The sequence below is a fragment of the Stegastes partitus genome, unplaced genomic scaffold (assembly GCF_000690725.1).
Source record: "Stegastes partitus isolate 25-593 unplaced genomic scaffold, Stegastes_partitus-1.0.2 Scaffold909, whole genome shotgun sequence".
Lineage (NCBI taxonomy): Eukaryota > Metazoa > Chordata > Actinopteri > Pomacentridae > Stegastes > Stegastes partitus.
The window spans coordinates 68770-95286 of NW_007578640.1; the positions used below are offsets into that span (position 1 = coordinate 68770).

The 26517-nt window shown below is 40.5% G+C and overlaps 1 protein-coding gene across 1 annotated transcript in view; it reads right to left on the reverse strand.

Moving 5' to 3' along the window:
- Window positions 1-305: 305 nt before the first annotated feature.
- LOC103366115 (lysosome membrane protein 2) overlaps window positions 306-26517 on the reverse strand; it is a 37064-nt gene continuing 10852 nt past the window's right edge. The window contains exons 3-13 of the mRNA XM_008293755.1: window positions 25373-25520; window positions 24993-25184; window positions 24796-24887; window positions 15617-15736; window positions 8955-9133; window positions 5524-5642; window positions 5143-5216; window positions 4981-5032; window positions 2886-3038; window positions 2683-2724; window positions 306-2386 (exon numbers count right to left, since the gene is read on the reverse strand). Coding sequence (XP_008291977.1) covers window positions 2282-2386; window positions 2683-2724; window positions 2886-3038; window positions 4981-5032; window positions 5143-5216; window positions 5524-5642; window positions 8955-9133; window positions 15617-15736; window positions 24796-24887; window positions 24993-25184; window positions 25373-25520 — 1276 coding nt within the window. The 3' untranslated portion in view covers window positions 306-2281. The remainder of the gene's footprint in view (window positions 2387-2682; window positions 2725-2885; window positions 3039-4980; window positions 5033-5142; window positions 5217-5523; window positions 5643-8954; window positions 9134-15616; window positions 15737-24795; window positions 24888-24992; window positions 25185-25372; window positions 25521-26517) is intronic.

Below are 26517 nucleotides of genomic sequence, written 5' to 3' on the forward strand. Positions count from 1 at the left end.
TAAAAGACTACATTTAGGGCCTAACAGAACATAACCACACAGACCCGATAAGTTGTATGTAGGACTATTAGAACACTGGAAACCTGTGATTTTTCTTTCCTTCTCACTTTAGTCATCCACAATTAGGCTTCAATGGTTGCAAAGCAAGTTCAGTATTGTAAAACCACACTGTTTAGAAGAGGTCTTTCTGTAAATCCAATCGTGTCAGTGTTAAGTGTTTTTCTACAATTTGGCACACAGGTGGAATGGGTTTCCTATTTCACTGAAATGGAGACAAACACTTAAGAAAGTAAGGACGACACATCTACTGAAACTACTTTTTATTTGTGTGTACAGAGTAAAAACAAGTATTAACAGTCAACATTTGAAAACAAGCTGACAATTAGAAGAATATGCGGTTATAGCGGTAACAATAATTTCAGAAAGTACAATCTGTAATCAAAGTATGGCACAAAGTAGCCCAGTGTACAGTCCACATGGTGCGTTTGTGTGTTTTGGTTTTATCAACGTAACAAAATAACTTATCCTTCATAACCACAACTATCCTAATGTTGTGTAATACTGTGTTTTTTTGCATCAAATATTTGATTAATCTATTCATTCAACCTCTTGTGAATTTATAACTACAACATTATGCACTCGGCATGATTTTTTTTTTTTTTGTTTTTTTCATTTTCATTTTTTTTTATTGTACATGATTAGATTGCGGAATACATCAAATAGTAAAAATCAAATGAAGGAGGAAAAAAACATGTCTCCACTATCGTCTGATATATTCAACGCTGATTATTATAGTGCATGTAATGAGCTGGTGTGAAAGAGCTCATTATCTTCAAAATGTCACGACAAAGTGTAAAAGCAGTCATAAAAGCTGGGCTCATCACAGTTCAAACTGAGTAATTGTGCAGCATTTTCTACATTACATTAAATGGCACCTGAAATCTAACATATTCATCACCAGCACTGAGTGAGAAAGCTGCGGCCCTGCACGGCAGCCTGTCATTCAAGACTTCAGAGCGTTTTCAAAGTGCAGTTTGACCCTGCTGGCTGTACTAAAAAAAACTATTTTGCAAAATTTTTGTTTGGTAGCTGGAAGAGAACGAAATGCACTTGAGAGTAGAGTTGTTGATATGGCATGCCATTCTTTTTACAAAAGAAAAACTATAAATGGAACAGCAAAAAAAGCAAAAAATAAAATCCAGTAACGTCGATCCTTTAAAGGCACAGCTACAGCATTTAAAACATTTTGAAATGACATTTAACATAAGCAGTTATACAGGGCAAAAATACTGCCAACACACAAATTCAGTACTGTATGAATCATTGCTTCAACCACAAACTCCTGCCATATCCAGGGCTCGATAAAAGTGTCGCTCATTATGGCACCAGAAGACATTCGTGAAGCTCTAACTCGAGATATCCTTCATTCAAACATTTCTACATTAACATTTACAAACAAAAAAATGCGAAGGATGTCTTACTTTACAAAAATTAAAGTATCCAAATATACAGCGTTTTGTCTGGTATTCATCCCATCATACAGCGAGAGGAATGTGAGCAGTTCAACATGTCTTACACTGTATATTTATATATATGTATATATACAAACATACACCGTACTCAGAAGGGTTTTTTTTCAGGTACGGCAGCGACAATGTGCACAGGTATCCCTCTACAGTGCATGAACAGAAAATAATAGTGAGCTGTGAAAGTGTTACGTAACATTAGGTTTAAGATGAAATGCAAATGGCTCGTAGTAATACTGAGCTGATGGAGAAAACGTGCAGCGTGTTCTGCTTCTCTCCTGCTTCGGTAATGTTTGATAGTGTCTAAGCAGAGGCCCCCTGAGAGTGATGTGTGATGACAAAAATATAACTCAGTTTATGGATTTCATGACCCCCGAGTAGTCAGTCCCTAAAGTTCAGAACAAGAATCCAGACAGATACCGAGACGAGGCCACAGCATGAACAGTACGTTTACCCCACACGCCAGATTTAAAGGGTGTTTTTTTTTACACAAGTGCACTCTCCATTTCTAGTCTTCAGAGAACTGCAACTAATAAACAGCAAGAAGCAGCCACTGGCACGTGGTGTTTTTAAGATGAATGTCAATTTTTTTTTCTGGGAATACACCGTGCTGGATTTTAGGTAGCTCTCCATGAATCAAACTTACAACATATTGTATGTCTGATACTAAAACCACGTCCCCTTCCTCTACCCCCACAACCACCCAACCAACCTCACACAACCCCGTTTCCTCTCCATCCTCCTCTTCCTCAAGCTTATGTGTCGACTTTAGGCGTCAGACCGATGTAGGTTCCATTTTGGGGATCATCCTTTTCCTTGTCTTTGACCGGAGAGTAAGAAGTGTCGTCTTCGGCAGCGGTCTGCAGTCGGAGACCAAAAAAAAACACCTCTTAAAAACCCATCACATCTTACCTTAGCTTTTTACAGCTGTACCTGCAATCGTAAGGCGTTAATCTCCTTAAACATGCCAGTGAAATACCTTTTAGTTAAAGTGTTAAACCCAGTAAGATATTTATTGTACAGCAGCAGAATTATTATTTCAAGTGAAAGTCACGAAACTGCAAACTGAATATTTAGATTAAATGTGGGGAATAAAGACAGGAGATTGAAGTAAGCAAATAAAAACAAAGCAGCAAAAATAACCATAAAGACTTACAGCATAGAGCGGCTTGGAAAACACAATGCGCTTAACTTCATTCTGCACAGAGACACACAGTGACAAATACATGCACAGTGCCATTAGTGTGTGGTTAAGCAACTCAACGAATTATGCAAAAAAAAAAACAACACAAATTACTTATTAGGAGCATGCAAATTGTAAGTTGTTAGAGCGAAACTCGATCAGAAAGGGTGCCGTACCTTCTGCTGGCGGGCCCGAACCAGAAGGATGATGAAGACAACAAGCATAATGCCTCCAAGTCCCACAATAATGAGCGGGAAGTTAGAAACCAAGGTGACGATCAGCAGCAGCTTCTGTACTCTCGCTGCAGACGCGTCGTCAATCACCACGCTCTGTGTAATGGCAGACAGATCCATTAGAGGAAAGAGGAAATATAATAAGTACAAGATAACAAACCAGTCACCATTGAAGGAAGTTTGGCAGCTGGCTAACTTTGTATCAGGACTGGAAACGGGGAAAAGGCTGTTTTGTTTGCCAACTTGTTGATGAAATCACCAAGTTGGCAGCAGATGGATGCTCAAAACAGAAGCAGTTACCAGACATTTTGTCTCAGTGCAGCAAAATCTCAGACACATTTTACACCAGAATGCCAACAGCTTACTTCATACTGCCTGATTTAAATGAACCTGGTTCTGCCTCTTGTTTCAACTCAGGCACCACGCGCTCTGCACTTTCATCAAAATATCAGTGAAATGCCTGAAGTGAAATTCAAGGTCAAATCAAATCAAATGTATTCATGCAGCACATTTTGCATCAACTGGAGTGGACCAAAGACAAAGACAGAAAAACACTTTTAAAAGAAATGCTAAATACTCAATTTCTAAAACAAAACAAATAGCTTTGAAAACATGCATATCTTGAGATTTTTCCTTAAACTGTCAACGAAACAAGAATGTTACATTAAAAGAGAAGGCCTACTCCAAAGCTTTCGACTTGCCACTGCAAAGACAAGACACCATCTCCCTTTTCTACCGGCCTCAATCATGGAACAAATAAAAGCAGCTGCTCTGAGGATCTAAGAGGTCCAGAGGTAGAGAAGGAGCAGAAAAGTTCAGAAATGTACTCAGTTGCCAGCAATGCATTGCTTTAAAGACAAATGAAAGAACCTTAAAATCTGTTTTGTACTTTACTCGTAAAGCTGTGATGCATTTTTTTTTTTACATCAGCAGCGTTCTACACCAGCTGCCAACAACACAACAGGCCAACACTCAAGTACAGTATACTGGCATGACAATAGAGTCCAACAAACAATAAACAACCTATAAACAAAAACCTTCTTGTAAAAAGAAGTTGTGTTTTTTTTGGAAGGTTATCAGGCTCGACTATTCTCTGATCAGGAATAGCTACAACTTGGAGCCTCTGCCTGAAGCAGAGCAACTTCACTCAGATGATACTACAGAGCCACTTTTCTTTACTCTAAGCAAAGTGTAGCTGAGGTAAGCTAACTAAACGTATATGAAGGTTGATCATAAAGTTCAGAGATGGTTCATGGTGGCCGTGCACCAAGTGTGTCACGGATACACAAGGTGCAACGTGTGCGACCACTGACTGCCATGAATCAGGATGTGTGTTGCACATGTTTTCATGATAAAGATGGATCTGTGGCCAAGAAACTGAAGTATTCACAGTGGAAGATACTGAAGTCTGCAAAACTGAACAAGGCACGTCAAGTCAGCAGAGCATCAGGAGCATGGTCGTCACATGGTTGAATGAAACCCCCAGAGTCGGCTTGTCAAGGTAGAGTTCTCCTGTAGGATTCGGTGAAAACAACCCGAACCTGATGGCATGTGAGCGCTTCACAGCACGGTGCGGTGATGGCCAACAGGTTTTTTTTTAGCCAGAACACAATCATCGCTCCCCACCTGACTTCTTCCTCTTCTCCAAAAGTACATTAAAGTTGAAGGGTCAGCGCTTGACATATTTATAAAATTGGACTTTCCGAAAGGGTTCCAGGTGTTGCAGGAGCACTGGGAGCGGTGCATCACTTCACAAGCACACTACTTTGACAGGGATGGCAGCCAAATTTAAGTCAGGTGCTTTGATTTTTATAGGCACAGTCTCATAGCTTTTTGATCAACCTTTGTGTGGGACGGAGAGAAGTGTGAGTGGAGTCAGTCTCCTCAACCAACTCCTGCAACAAGTGTATTTACCAAAATGTTGTATTCATGTTTATGTTGTAAGTATGCATGACTTTATTATGACTTCCAACTGTAAATCCAACTGCATGTTGGAGGATGGAAGAGTGTGTTTGAGCCTGTCTTTATTGTCTCTTACCTCATTGAGGAACATGACTGGAAAGATGGTTTCATTAAGGCTCCTCGTTTTCCTGTAATGAGTACAGTGAACAGAATGTGAAGCAATCCAGTATATTTCAGGTACGCATACGTCTGTATGTAGTATACAACAACAGTGTTTAGTCTGAACACAGATACTAACGGGAAACCACTGATCCTGTTGAGCAGGATGTTGATCTGTGCTCTTTTGTTTGCACGTACGATCACTCCGGTGGTCTGTGAGAGAGAAAGAAAGGAAAGCAGAATGAAAAAAATGTTTATCAAGTAAAGAAAAGCAACTCCTACCAACACTGTGTCACGAGTATAAAAATGCAACCTCTGCACCTTCACATGTACGCCACTAGGTGGTGCAGCAGGACATCATGTAGCGGGACATTTACTTCCACAAAGTTTAGTGAAATGTTCTGCCGCTGCATATTTCCAAATGGGATTACAAAGTGAAGTGTGACCAAAAATCATGAGTCACGGCATTAATCTTACTAATCATGAAGGGCATGGAAGGCTGATGAGCCTGGTGGCTTACCGGGTTCAGGTCTAGAAATGTTTGGTGATGCGTCCTTTCTGGAGACATTCCTTCAATGGCACCCACGAATTTAGAATCAGCCAGGTAGAAATGAGGAAAAGAGGCGACCACTGGTGCACCTGTGAGAGGAGAAGAGAGGAGTTTAATGAGACATAGAGCTGCTACCACAACACAGTGTGACTGAGAGTACATTGAATGCACCACACCGCACAGTGGCCTCTGGAGTATCTTAACTCTGTGAACATTCGTCATTTCGTTCTGCAGTGCATCCTTGATGTAATTTGCATGAATGACAATAGAGTAGTCTGAATCTGAACCCTCAGACCTCTGCATGTTTGAAAGGCATGCTATCTGTACAAAACTGTCAAAATCACACCACTTATCAGAGCCAGAAACTGTAAAAACAAAAACAATTGACAGATTTTTAACTTTCCGATGTCCTAGAACTACTGATCTGTAATGTGCTGTTCCATCAGGATACTTAACCAAATCTAAGCTTAAAATTGTGATATTTCATCAAAAATCACTTCATTCTACACATCTGATTTAAAAAATTGCCAAAAATAAATCATTTGCACAAACCAGATTATGTGAAAAACTAAAATTTCTGTGCTCTTGGCACAAGTGCGAAGTAGTCATTGACTCTAATGAAACCCACAATCACGTGAAAACAACTCATAGACTTTTTGGTTGAACTGCAGGTTGTGTTAAACGGAGCAGATAAGTATGGAAACAAATAAAAACATGTAAGTAAATTAACTATAATATGAGGAACAACCACTGTTGCCAGTATTTGTAACACCTGCGGCCACTAGGAAAAAAGTACTGTACATATCGATTTGAGAGTTCTTACATTTTGGTCAAATAAATAGTAATAACTTTCATTTTGAGGATTTTTAAAATTCAATTCAATTCAATTCAATTCAATTCAATCCATCCATCCATCCATCCATCCATCCATCCATCCATTATCTATACATCTAACTATTGTTGCGAGGGGGCTGGAGCCTATCCCAGCCGTCCCACTTAGAGACAGACCACCAAGTACACTCAAATTCACGCCTACGGACAATTTAGAATCACCAATTAACCTCAACATGCTTTTGGCTGGTTCGGCTCCCTCACTCTTAAAAACAAAAACAGACTACAAGGTATTGTGAGACTATGCGGAAAAATAGCAGAGACTAATCTAAATAACTTGGCAACCCTACATCAAACCAGGTTATTAGCCAAGGCCCATTTAATCACCACTGACCAGAGCCATCCCTTGGCCCGCTGGTTCCAATTACTTCCACTGGGGCGCAGGTATGTCCTGCCGAAGTGCAAGACCGATAGATACAAATTTTATTTTGTCCCTGCTGCTATTTCTCTGTTAAATAAGTGATGGGTCTTGTCTTTTCTCTGTTGTTTATTGTTGTTGTTGCATGTGTGATTGTGGCAGTGACTATCTCATTGCTGGCTGCACAAAAATTTCCCCACGGGGATACTAAAGATTTTTGAACCTTGAACCTTGTGATGGAGGAAGCAACAACAAGGAACATGCAAACTCCACGTAGAAACATCCCAGGGTTCCAATTCCATTCAATTTTATCTATGTAGCGCCAATTCACAACATACGTCATCTCATAGCACCTCCCATAGAACACTGAAGACCTTTTAAACAGAGAACCCACCAAGAAAAAGTCGCCTTTGGAATCCTTATGAGCAAGCGATCGGCAAAGGGGGGAAGAAATCCCCTCCAAAAAACAACCTTATTTTCGAGACAACACCACATTAAAACCTCTCGCCAGGTCATTTAGTATCAAACTTATCGTACTGTTATATTTCCTCCTCTTTGATCTGGTCAGGACATAGCATCCAGTAAAAACATTTGGAACGAGTTCTCAGGAAAAGGTGAGAAGATATGATCTGACGTATATAGCTCAGGGTCAACCTTTCAAAGAAAACAAACAATACAGGTAAATAAACAGACAATAACCCCGCTTGGTTAAGTAATTAATGGCAGTCACTCATATCTAGATAAAGAATCTTGTTACTCTTGCTGAGTTCCTTCCTCATATTGTCGACGGGAGACATTGTGTTCCTACAATATCACCTCGGTGGAAACAACATACAACGAAACATTTCTGGCGAGGTCACACCTGGGCATTCACTTAAGTAATTGAGGGCGTGTTGCAAAAAAAAAACTATCAAAAACACAAACTTGGCCCAGTTTTTAGCTTTGCAGCGACCGCATGCGTCTCGGCAGCAGCAACACAGTCAGATGGTGGCACAGTTAGAAGAGCCGATGAAGTGGGGCAGAGGTGACAGTTTTCCTGCTCTTGTGTTTAGCAACAGACGTCTGACAAAAACATTGGACACCCGCAGTCACCTGAGAGAGCGTTCACGTGACGGCCGACAAGGTCACTGTAGTGCAAACACACACACACACACACACATTTGCAGCGGTATACTTATGAGTGCCCTTAATCGCTGTGTTCATTCCTTAACACCTGGCCCTAAACTTAACTCTCTACACTACTTTTCCTCCACAGTGCTCCATTCTTTTAAAAATAAAATCTTACCAATGTTCATGCATGTTTTACCCCATTAACACTGATTTCCATTCATTACAATGGACATCATGTTGCAAACGCTAATCCAAAATGTCTGTTTTAATCTTCATGACTCAACATTATTTGTATTCTTCTGTAACAAACTAGTTCCAAATCAGTGTGGCCTTTCAGATTGACTACTTCCCAGCAACAGTGTCGATTTTTGTTGCAGTGCTTCCCTGAAACCAGTTGTTGTTGATGCTGAAATGAATAAGAAGGTTTCAGGTTTTTATTCTAAAATGTGCCCAAAAGCTAAAACATGATTTTCGAATGAATGAAACTTTCTTCACTGGTAAAATCTTAGACAAACAGACAGAGACACATGGGCTGTGAACTCAGGCACTAAGGTAACGCCTGGTCATATTCAAGGGCAGAATCAGGTGACTGGGCTTACCACCGCCCCCCCCTCAGATACTGGCTCAGTCATGGTCAGATGGCGCCTGAGGTGTGGAGGGAGCTGGAGAGCTGTGTCACATGGGTCATTCAGGGGGTATTAGTAGGACTGGGGATAGTAAATAGGAAATTAAAAGGAGGACTTGCGTGATAAAAGAATCACTGTGTTGTGCTTTATCATGTAGCAGTCGGGTGGGAAGAAAACAGAAGGAACGGAGCAACAGAAATGAAAACCCTTCAAGACAAAGTTGCTTGTTTACTAGCGCGCCAAAAGTCAAAGCGGGAATTTGTGTAGGATGCATGGCTAATTAAAGAAACAGGAAAAGAGAAGAGAAATGCTGAGTTCACCACAGGCATTATAATTTGGGGATGCAGGACCTTGAGAGAGGTCTGTAAAAGTTCAAAGTGTGGGTGAGAAAATGTGCTGCACAAGCTGACATTTACCTTTCCGACACGGGCTGACTTTAAGAAGGCCGGTTCCCAGGCACTCCTGCGGGGTGACGCAGAAGCCCTCGTTGGCCGGGTTCTCCTCTTTGCTGGCAAAAACGGAGCGCGGTGGCGTGAAGCGGTACGCTGGGATTCCTTTCACCTCCACGTCTTTCTCAAACTCCACGTGGATGGACCTGGAGAGGAAAACGAGCAAAATCAACTCCAAGAATCCAAAAACCCGCTGGCAGCTTTGAAAAGCAAACTCTCAAAAGCTTTTAAAAATGATTAAAATGACAACATTTCCCAGATTTAGGAAATTTTTTAGGAAACTAATTTTTAACTTTTCAACGGTCTGTGAACGTTTCATGCGTCATGTGTGGCTCCGTCAGAAAATGAACCAAACCTAAGCTCAGAATTTCCTCAAAATCACTTTATTCTTCATGCCTCGTTTAAAAATTCACCAAAAATAATCCGCTTACACTAACAACATTCTGTAAAAAATAAAAAATTCTGCACTCCTGGGTGCAACAATAAAGCCACTAGTGACTCAGCTGCCACAAATAGTCACTTGACAAAAATTCTGGACCTTTTCAGTTGAACTGCAGGCTGTGTTTACACTGAGCAAAGAGGAGACAGTTGTAGAAACAAAGAAAAATTAAGAAGAAGCAAAGTAAAGTAAAACAAATAAAGTTAAATATCTATAAAATGTAGAGTTGTGTGCAGTATGCGGAGATTTCATGACAGTATTGGTAACACCTTGGAGCACTGGGAAAAAATGTGATGGAAACGTGTTGATTTCATGTTTTTTTTCAGTTTTTGTAAAATGATCATTAACTTGCATTCACCAAGACAACTGTGCCATACTGCACAGATGATATTTTTGAGTTCTCTCTACTTCTAGTCATGGCTATGGTGTTTCCACAGAGGTGCAGGACTTCATACTGCAATAAAAATGTGCCTACAGTGAGTAAAAATGACAATGAACAATTTCACTTTACTTCATGACTGTTAATCATTACACTGGGTTACAAAAAAATACTTTTTTGAAGGTGTCTAGGATTTTTAAAAACTGATTTAGGACATTTTTGCAATGCTGAATCCAAAAATGACATCTGCTTTTCTGCACCAGGTCAGGTTTTTATGCCAACCTAATTTCAAAAAATCGATTTTACCACTATATCGATTAAATTTTTTGACATTAGCGATTGATTTATTTTAGTATTTCGTATATGAAATCGGATTTTAGAGGAAAAATGTCATTTTCTAATCCTTTTCATAAGTTAAATGATCCACAAGTTGATGAGTGTAAACATTTGTAAAGGTAAATACAAGTAAATTGCATGTTTCATCAAATCAAAATTTTGACCTCATTGAGCAAAACCAATGTAATATTTGGAATCAGCACGTTGCAGTTGTTCAAAATCAGCTCAAAAAACTTTGACACCAAAATAGGTATAGACTGGTGTTATGCTCTGATGTTATTACTCAGCATTTTAATATCAAAAATTGATCGCTGCTCCTTGTGTGCAGTTAGTTTCAACTGAAGCCTGCAGCCTGAAAATTAAACCTGATTATGTTTTAAGGATTAATGTTGATAAACCGACCAAATGGATTTCGGTTAAAATAATAACACAAATGTTATTCATCTTGTTTGCAGCTGTTAGAAACACAGAAAGACTAAAGCAGTGGGAATATTAACCCGATTTCTCTGGAGTTGCTGTAATAATATTGCAAATGCATTTGGCACACTATTGGAATAATCATTTCCAGTGAAGCACACACACACACACGAAAGCCAGCGTAAATACATCTGTGTGCTGCCTGCCTAAGCCAAAAGTCTGAAGTCATTAATAGGTTATTGCGTAACATAACAGGGAAATAATGAAGAATAAAATAAATAAAACTAACGGCCTTTCCCTCCGAGACACCAGTTCACAAGCAAACAGGGCCAAAAACTCACTTCTCTTATCGCTTTAATATCTATTCAATGGAAAAATAGTTTCAACTAGCCAAAAAACAAAAAAACAAAAGGAAAAACAAGTGGAAGCTGTACTTACTGGCTCCAAAAAATCGTCCCTAACTTATGAGGCAAAGAAACCTCGGCCATTTGATGCTAAAACACAGTCAAAAGTTTATTTGAAGTTGATATGAAGCTTCAGTGGGCTGCATGGAGCAAATCAAATGGATATCTTGCAAAGTTACAGCATTCTAGTTTAAAATTCTCTCTTTTTGTTTCGCCTCATCACTGATTCTTCCCTAACAGTAACAAAAAGAGGTAGTTTTGTATTAACTTTGACAGACGTCCACTAATGTGATTAACTGTGGCTGCCTAAACCTCATTTAAGCTCCACATAAGCTTAGGAATACATTTTTTCAAGGAGGGAGGTCTACAAACCTTTGGAAGGGATTTCTTAATTAATGGTCATGAGGATTGGTTACAGCGGGAAAAACCTGTTTGGGTGCTCCTATGGGAACCGCACTATTGTTCTAAGACAGATTTGAATCTGGACGATTTACACTGACTTTAAAGTGATGCTGAATCCTGCTGGGTGTGCTTCTTTAATTCTAAACACGTTTGAGAGGGAAAGTAATGCGGCTCTGCGGAGTCGACCTTCCTATTGCAGTGGAAGCGGTGAAATCGTAAATCTGTCATTATATTTCAGCGTTTGTTGTGTTTTTACAGCCTCCGAGAGAATTGCATTATTGTTAGGGAGTCCATCCTTGTTCTCAGTATCTGCAGCTCTGTCCTGTCGAGGGAATCCCGACGATTCTCAGCGAGAACAAAGCGCTCTATACAGTGTGTGCCAACTGGCGGGGAGGATGCAGCTCTTTGCTGAGCGGCCCACCAATTGTGCAACAATACTGTATAGACCTTTCCCTTGACCTTTGCGAGAGAAGCCAAGTAAAAAGCCTGATGTGTTTCTACACGAGAACAGGACAGAGAGTCTCTGCCTTGTACCGCTGGGAGTGAGACACTGTTCCAATATGGATTCATTTCCAATGAGCGAAGCAAAAACGTGCTTCTTTTCAACCCAAGTCCAAGTGAGATTCGTTTTTATTTAAAACTCTATTAACCCTCTAACCCGCAAAAATCTTGTGTGTCTGTTTTGGGTTTTTTTTTTCACTATTTGATGCTTCGATTTATTTATTTTGCTTATTTCTATCAATTATTTATTCATGTATATATTTATTTCTGTGTGTTTTATTCTTTCTTCTTGTTTTGGTGTGGGACAGGTGCATAATATTTTTCACTGCACGTTATACTATGTATAATTATGTTAGTGATCAATGAAGGCCTTGAATCCTTGAATCCCTGAAGAAAAAAAACAGAACAAAAACGCCGATATGATTTAAAAAAAAAAAAAAAAAGAGCCAGAAACTGCAAAAAAAAAAAAGTTGGACTACAATCCTCGAAGTAATTATAACCAAAGTAACCAAATCTAAGTTTAAAATTGTGATATGACTCTACATATCCTACACAAAAAAATTATATATAGCAACTAGATTCTGTTAAAAAAAAAAAAAAGTTCTGCACTCAGTGCAAATGTGAAGCCATTATTGAGACTGAATGACTGACTTGCAGGAGCTGCAGGCTGTGATTACATAGAGCAGAAAAAAGAAAGCGATAGTTGACTATCTTCAGTATGTAGCGCCAAAATACCAGTATTTTCCAGTATTAGTGACACCTGTGGGCACTTTAAAAATGCTGTACGTTTTGATTCCAGGTTGTTTCAATCATTGTAATAATCAACGAAATTCATTTTTGTCTTTTTTATGATCCGTAGCATATAACTGTTGCACAATGCAGAAAACACATTTTGGAGTTTTCTCAGCTTCTAGCCATGGCTGTGCTGTTCCTGCATTGGTGCAGGACCTTATATTGCAATAAAAAAAAGATCCATAATGAACTGAAAATACCCCAGAAAACAGAACATATGAGGAGGGGAGGTAAAACTGTACGATTTGTTTTAATAAATATGACTTTCTTTTGATTTGTTTTGAATAATATTCGAACGTTTAACATTATAATTGTGACCTAAGGGAAGATTAACATGTGGCAAAAGGAGAGCTGGTATTCAAACAATGACAGCTGTCTGTAATTCATCAAGATCTTGAGGCTTTTGTGGCTCAGCTGTCACTCACGACTCCGTCAGCTCACAGATGGGAATTCTAGCCCTTGTTTTTTAACCAGCAGATCAGTCCCAGATCTGACTAAATGTTTTGAACCAAAGTGGTGTTGAGCTAACCCTACAGGGGCTTAATGCTGCGTGTGTGAAAGGTCAACATACACTTGATGGAACATTTCCTCTTCAAATTAGTGTAAAAAGTACAGGAAACAGGGAGGGAGTCTTCCCTTTAGTCACAGTAACACAGACGGCTGCGACCGCACCGCCCGGCAATGAATAAGTAGGTGAAAGTGTTTGGTAAATATTTGGGAGAGGGCTTTTTGACGCACGTCCAATCAGAGTCAAAGGTGAGAACGTCCCGCTCCAACAGATTCTTTCCACGCTCAGCAAAAAGGCAAAGATGTGACCGGCACCTTCTGTTTTTTAGGTCAAGGTTGTTTTCTAAATTAGAATCTCTTGTCACCATCATGGATTAGGACACCGCTTGTACATTTTGCAACAAACAAGGCTTAAAATTTGTACAATCAAACCTCAAGTGGTTACTCATAGCGTGTCAGCAGTTTTCAACATTCATGTTACAGTAAAGACATCCTGCGGGATCCTCCTTTAATTCAAGGACCCCATGAGCATGAGAGAGGCAGTCAGTTCCAGTAAGAACAGATTGATTCTTGTTAAAAGCCATAAATTCTCCCTTCTTTTTTTTCATTGTGATTCCCTTCCTCTCATGTCATCATCACACTCCAGAGCAACAATCCCCTTCAAGCTGTCGTGTTTTCTAGCCTTTAAAGTGGCCTCACAGCGTAGGAAGGATATTCAGCAGCAAACAGAGGTCACCTATAGTGCTGTTTGTAAGTGATCAGGCAGGATGTTATGATAACAATCCATGGGATCCGAAGCCTGTGAACATTATTTCCATACCAGATATGAAAGCCGCCGCCCCAGTCTGCTGGGTCATGTACCAAAAATAAACATCACTTTATAACCACACCGTGCTCAGGTAAATTAAGACATGGGACATTAAACAACAATAGGTTGCGAGGATGCAAATCCCTGTTGCAACCAGATTGTTTGTCTGTGGAGGCACATGTTATAACTCCTGGTACTCGAGTCAGATGACTATTTAACCCTTCGAACCCCAAAACATACTGGTGGGTTTGAAAAGTACGTCGTCTTTTTTTTAAAAAATCGGCAAAATGACATTTATCTAAGAAAAAAAAAAAGTTAAAAGAGAAAAAGATTCGTCAGATTGTCTCCTTTTAGATGATCCTCTGACCTAATTATCTGTCATGTGTTGCTTTGTCAAAAATGTGACCAAACCTGAGCTAAAAATCGTACAATTTAATCCAAATCGCTTTATTCTACATCCACTTAAAAATCTACATAAACCTAATCGTTAGCACTAAACAGGTTTGGAAAAAAACGAAAAATTCTACATTTCTTAGCGCAACTTAAAAGCCATCACTTGCTCAGCTGTGATCAAGAGTCACGTGTCAAAAAATGTAGGGACTTTTTGGCTAAACTAGACTGAACTGCAGTCTTTGGTTACACAGCAAATAGAAGACACATATTATTACGATTTAAAAATGTAAGTAGTAAAATATTTATCGTATGTAGAGCCATCACTTTTTCTAGTACTGTTAACATCTGTGGCCACTTCAAAAAAAAAGTTTTTCCATTTTTGTAAAATAAATAATGTTTGCTTTTTTTTTTTTTCTTTTATGATTAATGGCATTATAATGGTGTCAGAGTTCTCTCCACTTCTGGTTGTCCTGCTTCCCTGGAGATAAAGGACTTTATATTGCAGTGAAAAATGAGCCAACAATAGGTAAAGATGTGACAAAAAAGAAAAACAACCCAAAAACCGCTCAGGGTTCAGAGAGTCAACTGACAACAAGACCAAGTGCCTACAAACGAGGTCGCGGCTCTCTGAGGCTCAGGAAAACGCTGCCCTCCGACCTTTCTGATGCCGGATTTGGTGTTGACTTGTCTGACGACTGCAGCGAGTTTTCAGAGATTCAACCTTCATTCACAGCAGTAATTTGAGCTAAATGCTGACATTTGCTAAAACGAAGCATAGCTGAGGCTGACAGGAATGTCATTAGTGTTGCAAGTATAAACCAAAAGTATTTCACATAACGATAAGTCACAAGATCACCAGAGTTGTGGGGATTCATCCTCTGACCATTTCAGGCCTCCCCACCTCTCCCTCTTGGTTCGTGTCATGGATGTTCTTGAAAAAAAATCAGTTTCTATAATACCATGAGAAATCCTAAACTTGCACTCTAGAGACTTTGTGATGAATTTGTGACGTCTGGCCCCATTTTTGAGATTCCTTCCGAGCCTCAATATTTGTTTATTTTTCCCCAGATGTGGTTAAAAATGGAATCTACCAAAAGATGATTCGCAAATCAACATCTGTTTTTGAATGCTCTACTGTCATTTAGTAACGATCAATCATTTTCTACCTGAACAAAGACTGAATTTAAAAAAAAAAATTGAATATATTTCCTTGTTTTCACTTCATATCTAGAAGTTCATTTGTTACTGTACCTGCACAGGTCTGGGGTGAAGATGTAAATGCGTTCGTTCTTATCCAGCAGAGGATGGAAAGCACTTCCGTCTGACCCATTGATGCTGTTGCTTTGGTTGGTGGTCCAGAAAGTCAGCTGGCTGCAAAACAACACGAGGACAAAAACATGAGCGTTTAACTTTCTGAACCAACAAGCCTGCCAAAACACACCATTTTATATTATCTTAGCTTCAGTTGGTGACATATTCAGCACATTTAGTCAAGAATAGACTCTTATCCCTAACCAGTAAAAACAAAAATCCCAGGACTATTTGGCTGAAGTGCAGGCTGTTTCCACAGACCAGACAGGAAAACTGTATGGGAGCAAATCAAACATTTCTGTAGTGAATTATCTATAGCATGTAGAGCTTCCTTTTTCCCCCAGTATTGGAAACACCTGTGAGCACTTGAAAAAAAAACATGCTATACTTGCTGAATCCAGGATTTTTTCTACTTTTGTGTTCAACTTTCATAATCAAAGAAATTTGACTTTATTTTAAAACAATTTTTTTTATCAATCATGGCGACATCTACTCTGCTTCTAGTCATGGTTGTGCTGTTTGCGTAGAAGTGCAGGACTTTATACTGCAGTAAAAAATGAGTTGACAGTAAGTGAAAACCTGACATATCAGGTTTTAAAATGCATTATGCTCATTCAGGAACTATTTCTTTGGACTCCAACTAAATGCTTTTATATGATTATGCCACCAGCAGAGCAACGAAAAATGGCTTTTGGAATGAACACGCTTATACCTAGATTCATTACATACAAACAAAAACAAGAACTAAACTATGTTGTTTTCAAGGGCTGCAAGGTGGAGCAGTTGGTTAGCAGCAGGAAGGTCGCCGGTTCGCTTCCCGGTTGGGGCACGGGGATCTTTCTGCGTGGAGTTTGCATGTTCTCCAGCTTCCTCCCACGAGGTCCAAAAACATGTTGAGGTTAATTGGTGATTCTAAATTGTAGGTGTGAATGTGAGTGTGCTTGGTTGTCTGTGTCTAAGTGTGGCCCTGTGATGGACTGGTGACCTGTCCAGGGTGTCCCCTGCCTTCACCCTGAGTCACCCGGGATAGGCTCCAGCCCCCTTGCAACCCTAATGAGGATTAAGTGGTGTATAGATAATGGATGGATGTTGTTTTCAAAATTCCTACTTGTAATCTCAACAACTTTTATCATTTCCATCTTAATTGCAATCAAATTACAATGCCATGTTTTGATGATCAAAAATGTTTCTGAAGTTTAAAAGGGCATTTTCCCAGGAGTAGAGTGGCAATTACAGATTACAGGGAACCAAAGACAATAAAATTGGATAAGAACGGTCAGCAAAACACCATTATTAAGACATTCCACGTTTCAGGATGTCCTGCCTTGTGCTTTGTGCAAAGGGCAAGAGCCAAGATCAGCATGCAAACGGAGTCAAAGTTGGCCAGTTCCCCTCTTAATATTGGCAACAAGCGGCGGTTTTGAGAAGCTTTATGAACCCAAGTGTTACCCAACGAGGTTTCATCATCTTGGCTGTAGACAGAGAGGGAGTGTGTGCATCGGCGCTACCTTTGGCCTTTCCACGTTACAACACGACCGTAATCCATGTGGTCCTGTTGTCCAGTGCGGTACAAAAACTCCCCGTCGTTACTCCCATTTTTCTGAAACAAACAAGAATTCAAGACATTAAAACATGGGATTCAACAACAATACAATCATCATTTCCAATGCTTATACCCGCTATTATTGGTTGAAGGTGTACATGCCTTGTACATGAGGCCAAATATCTTCTCTACTTCAGGACTGGTGGAAGCAACGCGAGCCAGCAGGGGGTCTTCATAGCCCCACAGCAGCTCGTCCACAGTGCGAGTGGTGAAGAGGCCGCTCCCGATGCTGCTCATCCAGATGGACACCATGGAGGACTTCCAGAAACTCCCTTTCACCTTGTTCATTACGGCCTGGAGACAGGAAGAGGAGCACAGTCAGGAAACCATGGAAAATAGTGCACAATTAGGTGGAGGGTGACGGTGGATGTGGAGAAGGGAGTGAGGAAACAATAAACAAAGTGCAGAAGGAAATCATCGGAGTTACAGAACACACGCTCCACTTTCCTCCACTTGTCTGAGACCTTCAGTTCATGACTCACCCAAGCAGGGATGTTGACAGTGGTGATGTTGTCCTCTGAGGGGTCGCCCACAGACCTGTCCCTCATGAACACAAAGCTTTTGGTGTTGTACGCCGACACCATGGTGTTGTTGTCCACCATGCTCACGTTCTCCTTGTACCTGTACTCCCTGTGCAAACACAGTGAGATGAAAGGTGATCATTTTTATTGAAGGTTTCTAGAATCGTTCCCATTAAAAATGCATCCAATACACAACTTAACACGGGCATTCAACCGTCTGAGGCAATGTCACACTAACAGTTAAACAGAGGCTGGATTGCAGGGGCAGATTATCGCAACATGCTGTTGTAACATTTTTGGTGCTGTTAGCAGTGAACCTTGATATTTATTTAAGGCTTTCAGTGGGTGCATTTCGAAGTGATTCAAAGCGACTAATCTGCACACAAAAAAAGTTTCTTGGCAGGACACATGTGACAGAGTGGACAGGACATGCTGGCCGATTTCTAGAGCTAATAATATTAACCATGGGCACTGACAGTCCACTTCAACATTTATAAGCTTTAACATAAAGATAAAGCAAATTAAATGTATTCAAGTCGAAGCAAGTAACAGTAATTTCAGCAACATTTTTAGCAGCGTTGTAGGAAGAAGTCTTGGAAGAATTTTGTACAAAGTTTTTCTACTAAGCAAAACCTAATTGGGGGTTTTTGCTCTGCCGGTGTGGTCCAGATTTGGAGACATGCGGAAAGTACTTAAACCGACAAAGCCAGTAAACTCAATAAATACGAACAGTAACACAGCTGTTTAACCCTCTAAAACCCAAAACCTGCCAATGGATTTTTTAAAAAAGTACCTTATCTCTTTACCAAATCACCAAAAATACACCATTTAACAGATTTAGAAACTGTAGAAACAATCATGAGTTTTTAAATTTCCCAATTGTCTTTTAGCTGCTCATGTGTGACGGGTAAAATGATCCAAATCTAAACGTAGTCAAGTCATGATATTTAATCAAAGTCAGTTCATTCTATATGTCTCAGTTCAAAATTTTCCCAAAATAAACTGCTTGCTACAACTAGATTCTATTAAAAATGAAGAATTTTGCACTTCTAAGCACAAACACGAAGCATTTCGTTATCATTAATAACTGTGCAATACTGCACAGAAGACATTTTGGAGTTCTTTGTGTTTCTATCCATGGCTATGCTGTTTCCATTGAGGTGCAGGACTTCATATTGCAGTAAAAAAATGAGGCCACAGTGAGTAAAAATGTGAGGAGCATGAAACGCCCAGGTTTTAGAGGGTTAAGAAAAGCACAGTTGCGTAAAATGTTTTTCTACTCAACAAAACCTATTTGGGGGTTGTTGCATGTAGCTGTGATCTATCGCCCACAAAGCCAATAAACTCAGTAAATACAAACAGCAACACAGTTTTTTTTAAAAGATAGAATTTAGACGTGCGGTCTAAATTAGGAACACACCAGAACAAAAGCTTGACAAGCCAGCGTCTTCTATGTTGTATGTTTTGAAAGACTTTTTATTGCTTTTACATTCAGCACAGAGCAAATATGAACAAAATGCAATAATATCCAGTGGTGGACATTTGTGCAAGTTGCATAGTGTGGCTTTCTCTGTGGATGTCCTACCGGTATGTGTAGGGTCCAATCTGTGTGACCACTGGCTTGCCTCCTTCCAGGATCTCCTTCACATTGGTCACATTGAAGAAGAAATACTCCATGTAGACGGGAGGGGGAGGGGTCTTCCATGACTCAAACACACGGCTGCCTTCCACCAAAACAATCTCCTGTTGAGACACAAAGAGCACATCTCCGTTTAGAGGTCAACGGGATTCATTCAGCCGCACCGACACAGTTGCGAAAAGCAAAAATCAATGAATAAACTCGGCTTGCACATGTAATAAACTGCAATAGAACACATCACTGCTTGATCATTGAGGTGTTTTTCTTTGGCTTATGATGCATTTCCTCGTGAAAGTGCAATATATCGCTACAGCAAACACATGTTCTGGATTTGAAGTTTCCACAATGTGTTCCTTTGGAAAAACAAGCCGGAGAACAAAAACATCCTTGGGAGGGGGGCCGTGGAGGGGAGCGTCGGACAAGAGCACTGGCTGCACACATGAATGGTATGAGGGGAGACCCTTCCACCGCCTCCATTGTCCGCGGTTGCCAATGACAACGGGCACTCGGGGAGAGCCGCTGACAGACCATGTGATGCGGAGAGCTGGATGCCCAACTGTTTGCGCTGCGCTCCGACTTTAATGATCTGAGCCACATTCCTCAGGACCGAGCCTCATGAGGCCCTGGAAGTGCAGCGCAGGCAACTAACCCGTTTTATCACCCAGTCCGACAGAAAAATTCTCACTGCAAATGCCATCGCCTCTAGACGGAGATGTCCTGGTTCGCAGCAGGAATCTTTTGAAATATTAAAAAAACACAGAGGGAGAAAGAGAGGGAGGATGGGAGGAGGCCAGAGGATTAGTATTTCTTTAAACAGCACCTCAAGAAGAAAAATCTGGCTCTGGCCTAATTGTGTCAGATTTGCGTTCAAGTTAACAGCAATACTTTGGTGCGAAATAAGCCAGGAAGAGCTGAAAACCATTATTTCAAGAGAGTACAAGGCCCCCTCCACCTTTGGGGTCCTCTTTACTTGTTCAGAGACAAAAGTTTAGCTGAGTAGCCAAGGACAATAAAGCTGTCACCTTAGATTGAGGAAGGGAGAGCATGGTCTCTCTATGTCGCTCTTTCATGCTTTGAACAATCAATATGGTAACCCTCCCAGCATGCCACGTAAAATACGTGGAAAACAGGAACAGAAAACCCTCTCATCTCAGCACTTAGCACCGCCACTCTCACACCACTCCCTATACGAAAACACGTGGAGCAGGTGAATACACAAATACACATTAAAGCCGCCGCTTTGATGTGGAGACGTTCACATACATAGAAGTGGACAACAGCGGGCACAGCGAGGGGCTACCCGTTCAATCCTCCAGCGGTGGTGCACAAGCCCTGCATGTTCTAAAAGGGTTTGCCTCAGTAGTGGCCAAAAAAAAAAAGTTCAACCAGCTGAGCCTTCAGTCCAACTCTGCTGTAAGTGAACCATCAAAACAATATTAAAATCCACTCAGTTTGACATTAACCAGAACACCCAGTGGCTACCAATGAGCAGATTCCCAGTTGGCACAAACACAAGCAAAGGAAGGAAGTTTAATTGCTGGGACATATTGTTGATTCATGACTTCATGCTAATGACATTCACATCAGCAAGACGTACACATTGTGTTGAAGCTTCCTCTTCTTCCTCTTCCTTACTTCCACCCTGTTTGACTTTGTTGCGTTCAGTCTGTCTTGAGGTTAATTTCCTTGTAACAGACTGCTCTTATAGATTATTTTAGGCATTTTGCCAATATTTGAGAGCTGCACTGAGGTAGCCAGAAAGAAAGCATGGGATAAACATGGAACCAAGCACTTTTTCCGTCCATCAAATTCCTTCTTATTCCCTTTACAGCTAAATAAAATACATTTATTTTAGTCTCCTTTCTTCAGGGTTGACCCGAGGTAATAATTTTAGAATAAAATTCCCCCAAAAAATGTTGTCGCAGCTACAAAAAAACTGAACCTGAACCCGGCAGACCACCGGCATCGGGGTCGCCAGCCACCATGTCTAGTCTAGTCTATGTAAAATTGCTAAATTCCTATTCTGGAACGAGTCATTTTTCACCATCACCTCATCAGCGGGTCATTGCATAGTGACCCTGGTTGACTCACATGGAAGCTGAGGGGCTGCCAGCCCAGCCGCTTTCCCAATAAACCTCGCAGTGTGAAAGAGGCTTAGCACACAAAGAGAGTCTGCTGCTGGGAGAGTATCCATGGGAAGAGATCCTTCACACTGGTGCAACTGGGGTCAGGCAGTAACTCGATACAGCTGAAATAAATCACGCTGTCAGGGAGCAGACAACTATGTACGTCTGCATGTGAGCTCTATGCATGCACGTCACACCCACACATATATTTTACTGAGTAAGCCTTCTTTTTAAAATACAAATGAAATTTGATGAGATTGTTTTTACACACATGTGTGTCTGCCTGTTTGAATAAGTGAAGGAGAATTCATTTTTAAATGGTTTCAAGTCTGTAAAACGTCCAGGTCTTATTTGAACACGATTTCATGACGTTTCGGGTCAATGTGGCCGCTGTAGCAGTGGTCACACACTGTACACACTGGGTAAATAAAATCAGGTAATAAAATTCTATGAGTTTACTGTGGCTTTATAATGTCAACTGCTGAGACCATCACACATGAACTTGAGAAGTCTGTCCACATGAAACACCTGAAAACATTAAAGCAGATTTTTAAACCCCAAGACTCGACAGCAGGTTTGAAAAACATATAATCTTCATAAAAATTTAAATATTTAAAAGTGCCAGAAACTGTAAAAACTTGTCAGATTTTCAGCTTTCTGTCCGTCCTTCAACTAATCATGTGTGATGCGGAGATCCAAGACGAAAATAATCTAAATCAAAGTTAGAATTGTGATATTTCTGCAACATAACTAATTTGCATTTACTTGCCCAAAAACATATTGTTTGCTTTAACCTGGTTGTGTAAAAAACAAAAAATTCTGTGCTGCTCAATGCAACTCAGAAGCCATGAGTGACTCATGTATGACCAACAGTCCCGAGACAAAAATTCAGGGATTTTTCAGTTGTACTGGGCTGAACTGCACGTAGTGCCTAAATGGAGCAGATAGGAGACAAAAACATCTGGTTGGAAGGAACATAATTTACTCCAATTTAAGGATTCTTGGAGTTTTTTTTTTTTTTTACACAACTTAATTTACAACACGCAGTTTTTTTGCATGTAGGCTCCATGTTGCACAGAAAAATGAGCGGCTAACAGGAGAGAAACACTGAAAAAGAAGATTTGGTTGCAAAAATGGACACAACATCAGCTGTACTGAAATATTTTAGCAACAGAAAAAATGTTCTTAACTGCAATCAGGTACTCTGTCAGCAGTGTCTTGCAAGTGTTGCCACCACAGAAGCAATACAGTTGGTTTATCAAATAAGCAGTGCAACATTCTGTATACCGAGTACAAAATCAGATATGAAAACCATCCAAAGCAAAAAAGCAATGTCATTTTTTACAATATAGTACAGCCCTTTTTAAACAATGTAGCCTGCAGCAGCACGACACATTCAAACACCTTAGAACACCAAGGTCATGGCCTTTAGTCGGACCTGTGGTTTTCTAAATGAACTCTTCATTTTAAGACAAGTGCACTGACTTTACACCTTCCTTGTGGTTTCTCAATTAAACAACCAGGAAACCTCAGTCATTTTATGTTCTGGTTACAACCCTGCACACTCTTGTTTTGTGCTTTACAAGAAAGCCCAGTGCCCTTGATGAGTCCATAAAGGTCCTTCATAAACTACTAAACCACTACATAACCAGTTTACAAGAATCCCACCACACTGTCCTAAAGACTTTGAGCAAACACCTCTGTCACTCACAAGCTTAATACAAATATTGTACTCGCAAATATGGCGGTTAAACAAGAGTCAACTGTCAGTGGTGATGATTTTTATTTTTTATATGAGTTACTCCTACAACTTACTCGTTTTGTCCATTGGATTGGCTTCAACGGTCCTCCAAGCAAGAGGAACTTACTCAAGCAGTGAAAGTGTTGAAGTCGTGTGAAGACTTTGTTGGTTTTGTAACACACCTGTGACCAAAGTAACTGACAAACCTCACTCTCTCACAACCGATGACTAACTTTCTCATACTGAGTAGTCGGCAGCCTTTTCTTCCCTCCACTATCTGCAGCTTTTTGCCATAAAAGCCTCCTTAAGAGTAAAGAAAATACAATTTTCCACATCATTACCAACTCTCTGCGCTACAGTAGAAGGTCGTGTGAAAACAGGCCCCCTGACCTCTAAAGTCAACACTAAGCCTCACACGGAAAAGCAATCCGNTTTTTTTTATCAATCATGGCGACATCTACTCTGCTTCTAGTCATGGTTGTGCTGTTTGCGTAGAAGTGCAGGACTTTATACTGCAGTAAAAAATGAGTTGACAGTAAGTGAAAACCTGACATATCAGGTTTTAAAATGCATTATGCTCATTCAGGAACTATTTCTTTGGACTCCAACTAAATGCTTTTATATGATTATGCCACCAGCAGAGCAACGAAAAATGGCTTTTGGAATGAACACGCTTATACCTAGATTCATTACATACAAACAAAAACAAGAACTAAACTATGTTGTTTTCAAGGGCTGCAGGGTGGAGCTGTTGGTTAGCACTGTTGCCTCGCAGCAGGAAGGTCGCCGGTTCGCTTCCCGGTTGGGGCACGGGGATCTTTCTGCGTGGAGTTTGCATGTTCTCCAGCTTCCTCCCACGAGGTCCAAAAACATGTTGAGGTTAATTGGTGATTCTAAATTGTAGGTGTGAATGTGAGTGTGCTTGGTTGTCTGTGTCTAAGTGTGGCCCTGTGATGGACTGGTGACCTGTCCAGGGTGTCCCCTGCCTTCACCCTGAGTCACCCGGGATAGGCTCCAGCCCCCTTGCAACCCTAATGAGGATTAAGTGGTGTATAGATAATGGATGGATGTTGTTTTCAAAATTCCTACTTGTAATCTCAACAACTTTTATCATTTCCATCTTAATTGCAATCAAATTACAATGCCATGTTTTGATGATCAAAAATGTTTCTGAAGTTTAAAAGGGCATTTTCCCAGGAGTAGAGTGGCAATTACAGATTACAGGGAACCAAAGACAATAAAATTGGATAAGAACGGTCAGCAAAACACCATTATTAAGACATTCCACGTTTCAGGATGTCCTGCCTTGTGCTTTGTGCAAAGGGCAAGAGCCAAGATCAGCATGCAAACGGAGTCAAAGTTGGCCAGTTCCCCTCTTAATATTGGCAACAAGCGGCAGTTTTGAGAAGCTTTATGAACCCAAGTGTTACCCAACGAGGTTTCATCATCTTGGCTGTAGACAGAGAGGGAGTGTGTGCATCGGCGCTACCTTTGGCCTTTCCACGTTACAACACGACCGTAATCCATGTGGTCCTGTTGTCCAGTGCGGTACAAAAACTCCCCGTCGTTACTCCCATTTTTCTGAAACAAACAAGAATTCAAGACATTAAAACATGGGATTCAACAACAATACAATCATCATTTCCAATGCTTATACCCGCTATTATTGGTTGAAGGTGTACATGCCTTGTACATGAGGCCAAATATCTTCTCTACTTCAGGACTGGTGGAAGCAACGCGAGCCAGCAGGGGGTCTTCATAGCCCCACAGCAGCTCGTCCACAGTGCGAGTGGTGAAGAGGCCGCTCCCGATGCTGCTCATCCAGATGGACACCATGGAGGACTTCCAGAAACTCCCTTTCACCTTGTTCATTACGGCCTGGAGACAGGAAGAGGAGCACAGTCAGGAAACCATGGAAAATAGTGCACAATTAGGTGGAGGGTGACGGTGGATGTGGAGAAGGGAGTGAGGAAACAATAAACAAAGTGCAGAAGGAAATCATCGGAGTTACAGAACACACGCTCCACTTTCCTCCACTTGTCTGAGACCTTCAGTTCATGACTCACCCAAGCAGGGATGTTGACAGTGGTGATGTTGTCCTCTGAGGGGTCGCCCACAGACCTGTCCCTCATGAACACAAAGCTTTTGGTGTTGTACGCCGACACCATGGTGTTGTTGTCCACCATGCTCACGTTCTCCTTGTACCTGTACTCCCTGTGCAAACACAGTGAGATGAAAGGTGATCATTTTTATTGAAGGTTTCTAGAATCGTTCCCATTAAAAATGCATCCAATACACAACTTAACACGGGCATTCAACCGTCTGAGGCAATGTCACACTAACAGTTAAACAGAGGCTGGATTGCAGGGGCAGATTATCGCAACATGCTGTTGTAACATTTTTGGTGCTGTTAGCAGTGAACCTTGATATTTATTTAAGGCTTTCAGTGGGTGCATTTCGAAGTGATTCAAAGCGACTAATCTGCACACAAAAAAAGTTTCTTGGCAGGACACATGTGACAGAGTGGACAGGACATGCTGGCCGATTTCTAGAGCTAATAATATTAACCATGGGCACTGACAGTCCACTTCAACATTTATAAGCTTTAACATAAAGATAAAGCAAATTAAATGTATTCAAGTCGAAGCAAGTAACAGTAATTTCAGCAACATTTTTAGCAGCGTTGTAGGAAGAAGTCTTGGAAGAATTTTGTACAAAGTTTTTCTACTAAGCAAAACCTAATTGGGGGTTTTTGCTCTGCCGGTGTGGTCCAGATTTGGAGACATGCGGAAAGTACTTAAACCGACAAAGCCAGTAAACTCAATAAATACGAACAGTAACACAGCTGTTTAACCCTCTAAAACCCAAAACCTGCCAATGGATTTTTTAAAAAAGTACCTTATCTCTTTACCAAATCACCAAAAATACACCATTTAACAGATTTAGAAACTGTAGAAACAATCATGAGTTTTTAAATTTCCCAATTGTCTTTTAGCTGCTCATGTGTGACGGGTAAAATGATCCAAATCTAAACGTAGTCAAGTCATGATATTTAATCAAAGTCAGTTCATTCTATATGTCTCAGTTCAAAATTTTCCCAAAATAAACTGCTTGCTACAACTAGATTCTATTAAAAATGAAGAATTTTGCACTTCTAAGCACAAACACGAAGCATTTCGTTATCATTAATAACTGTGCAATACTGCACAGA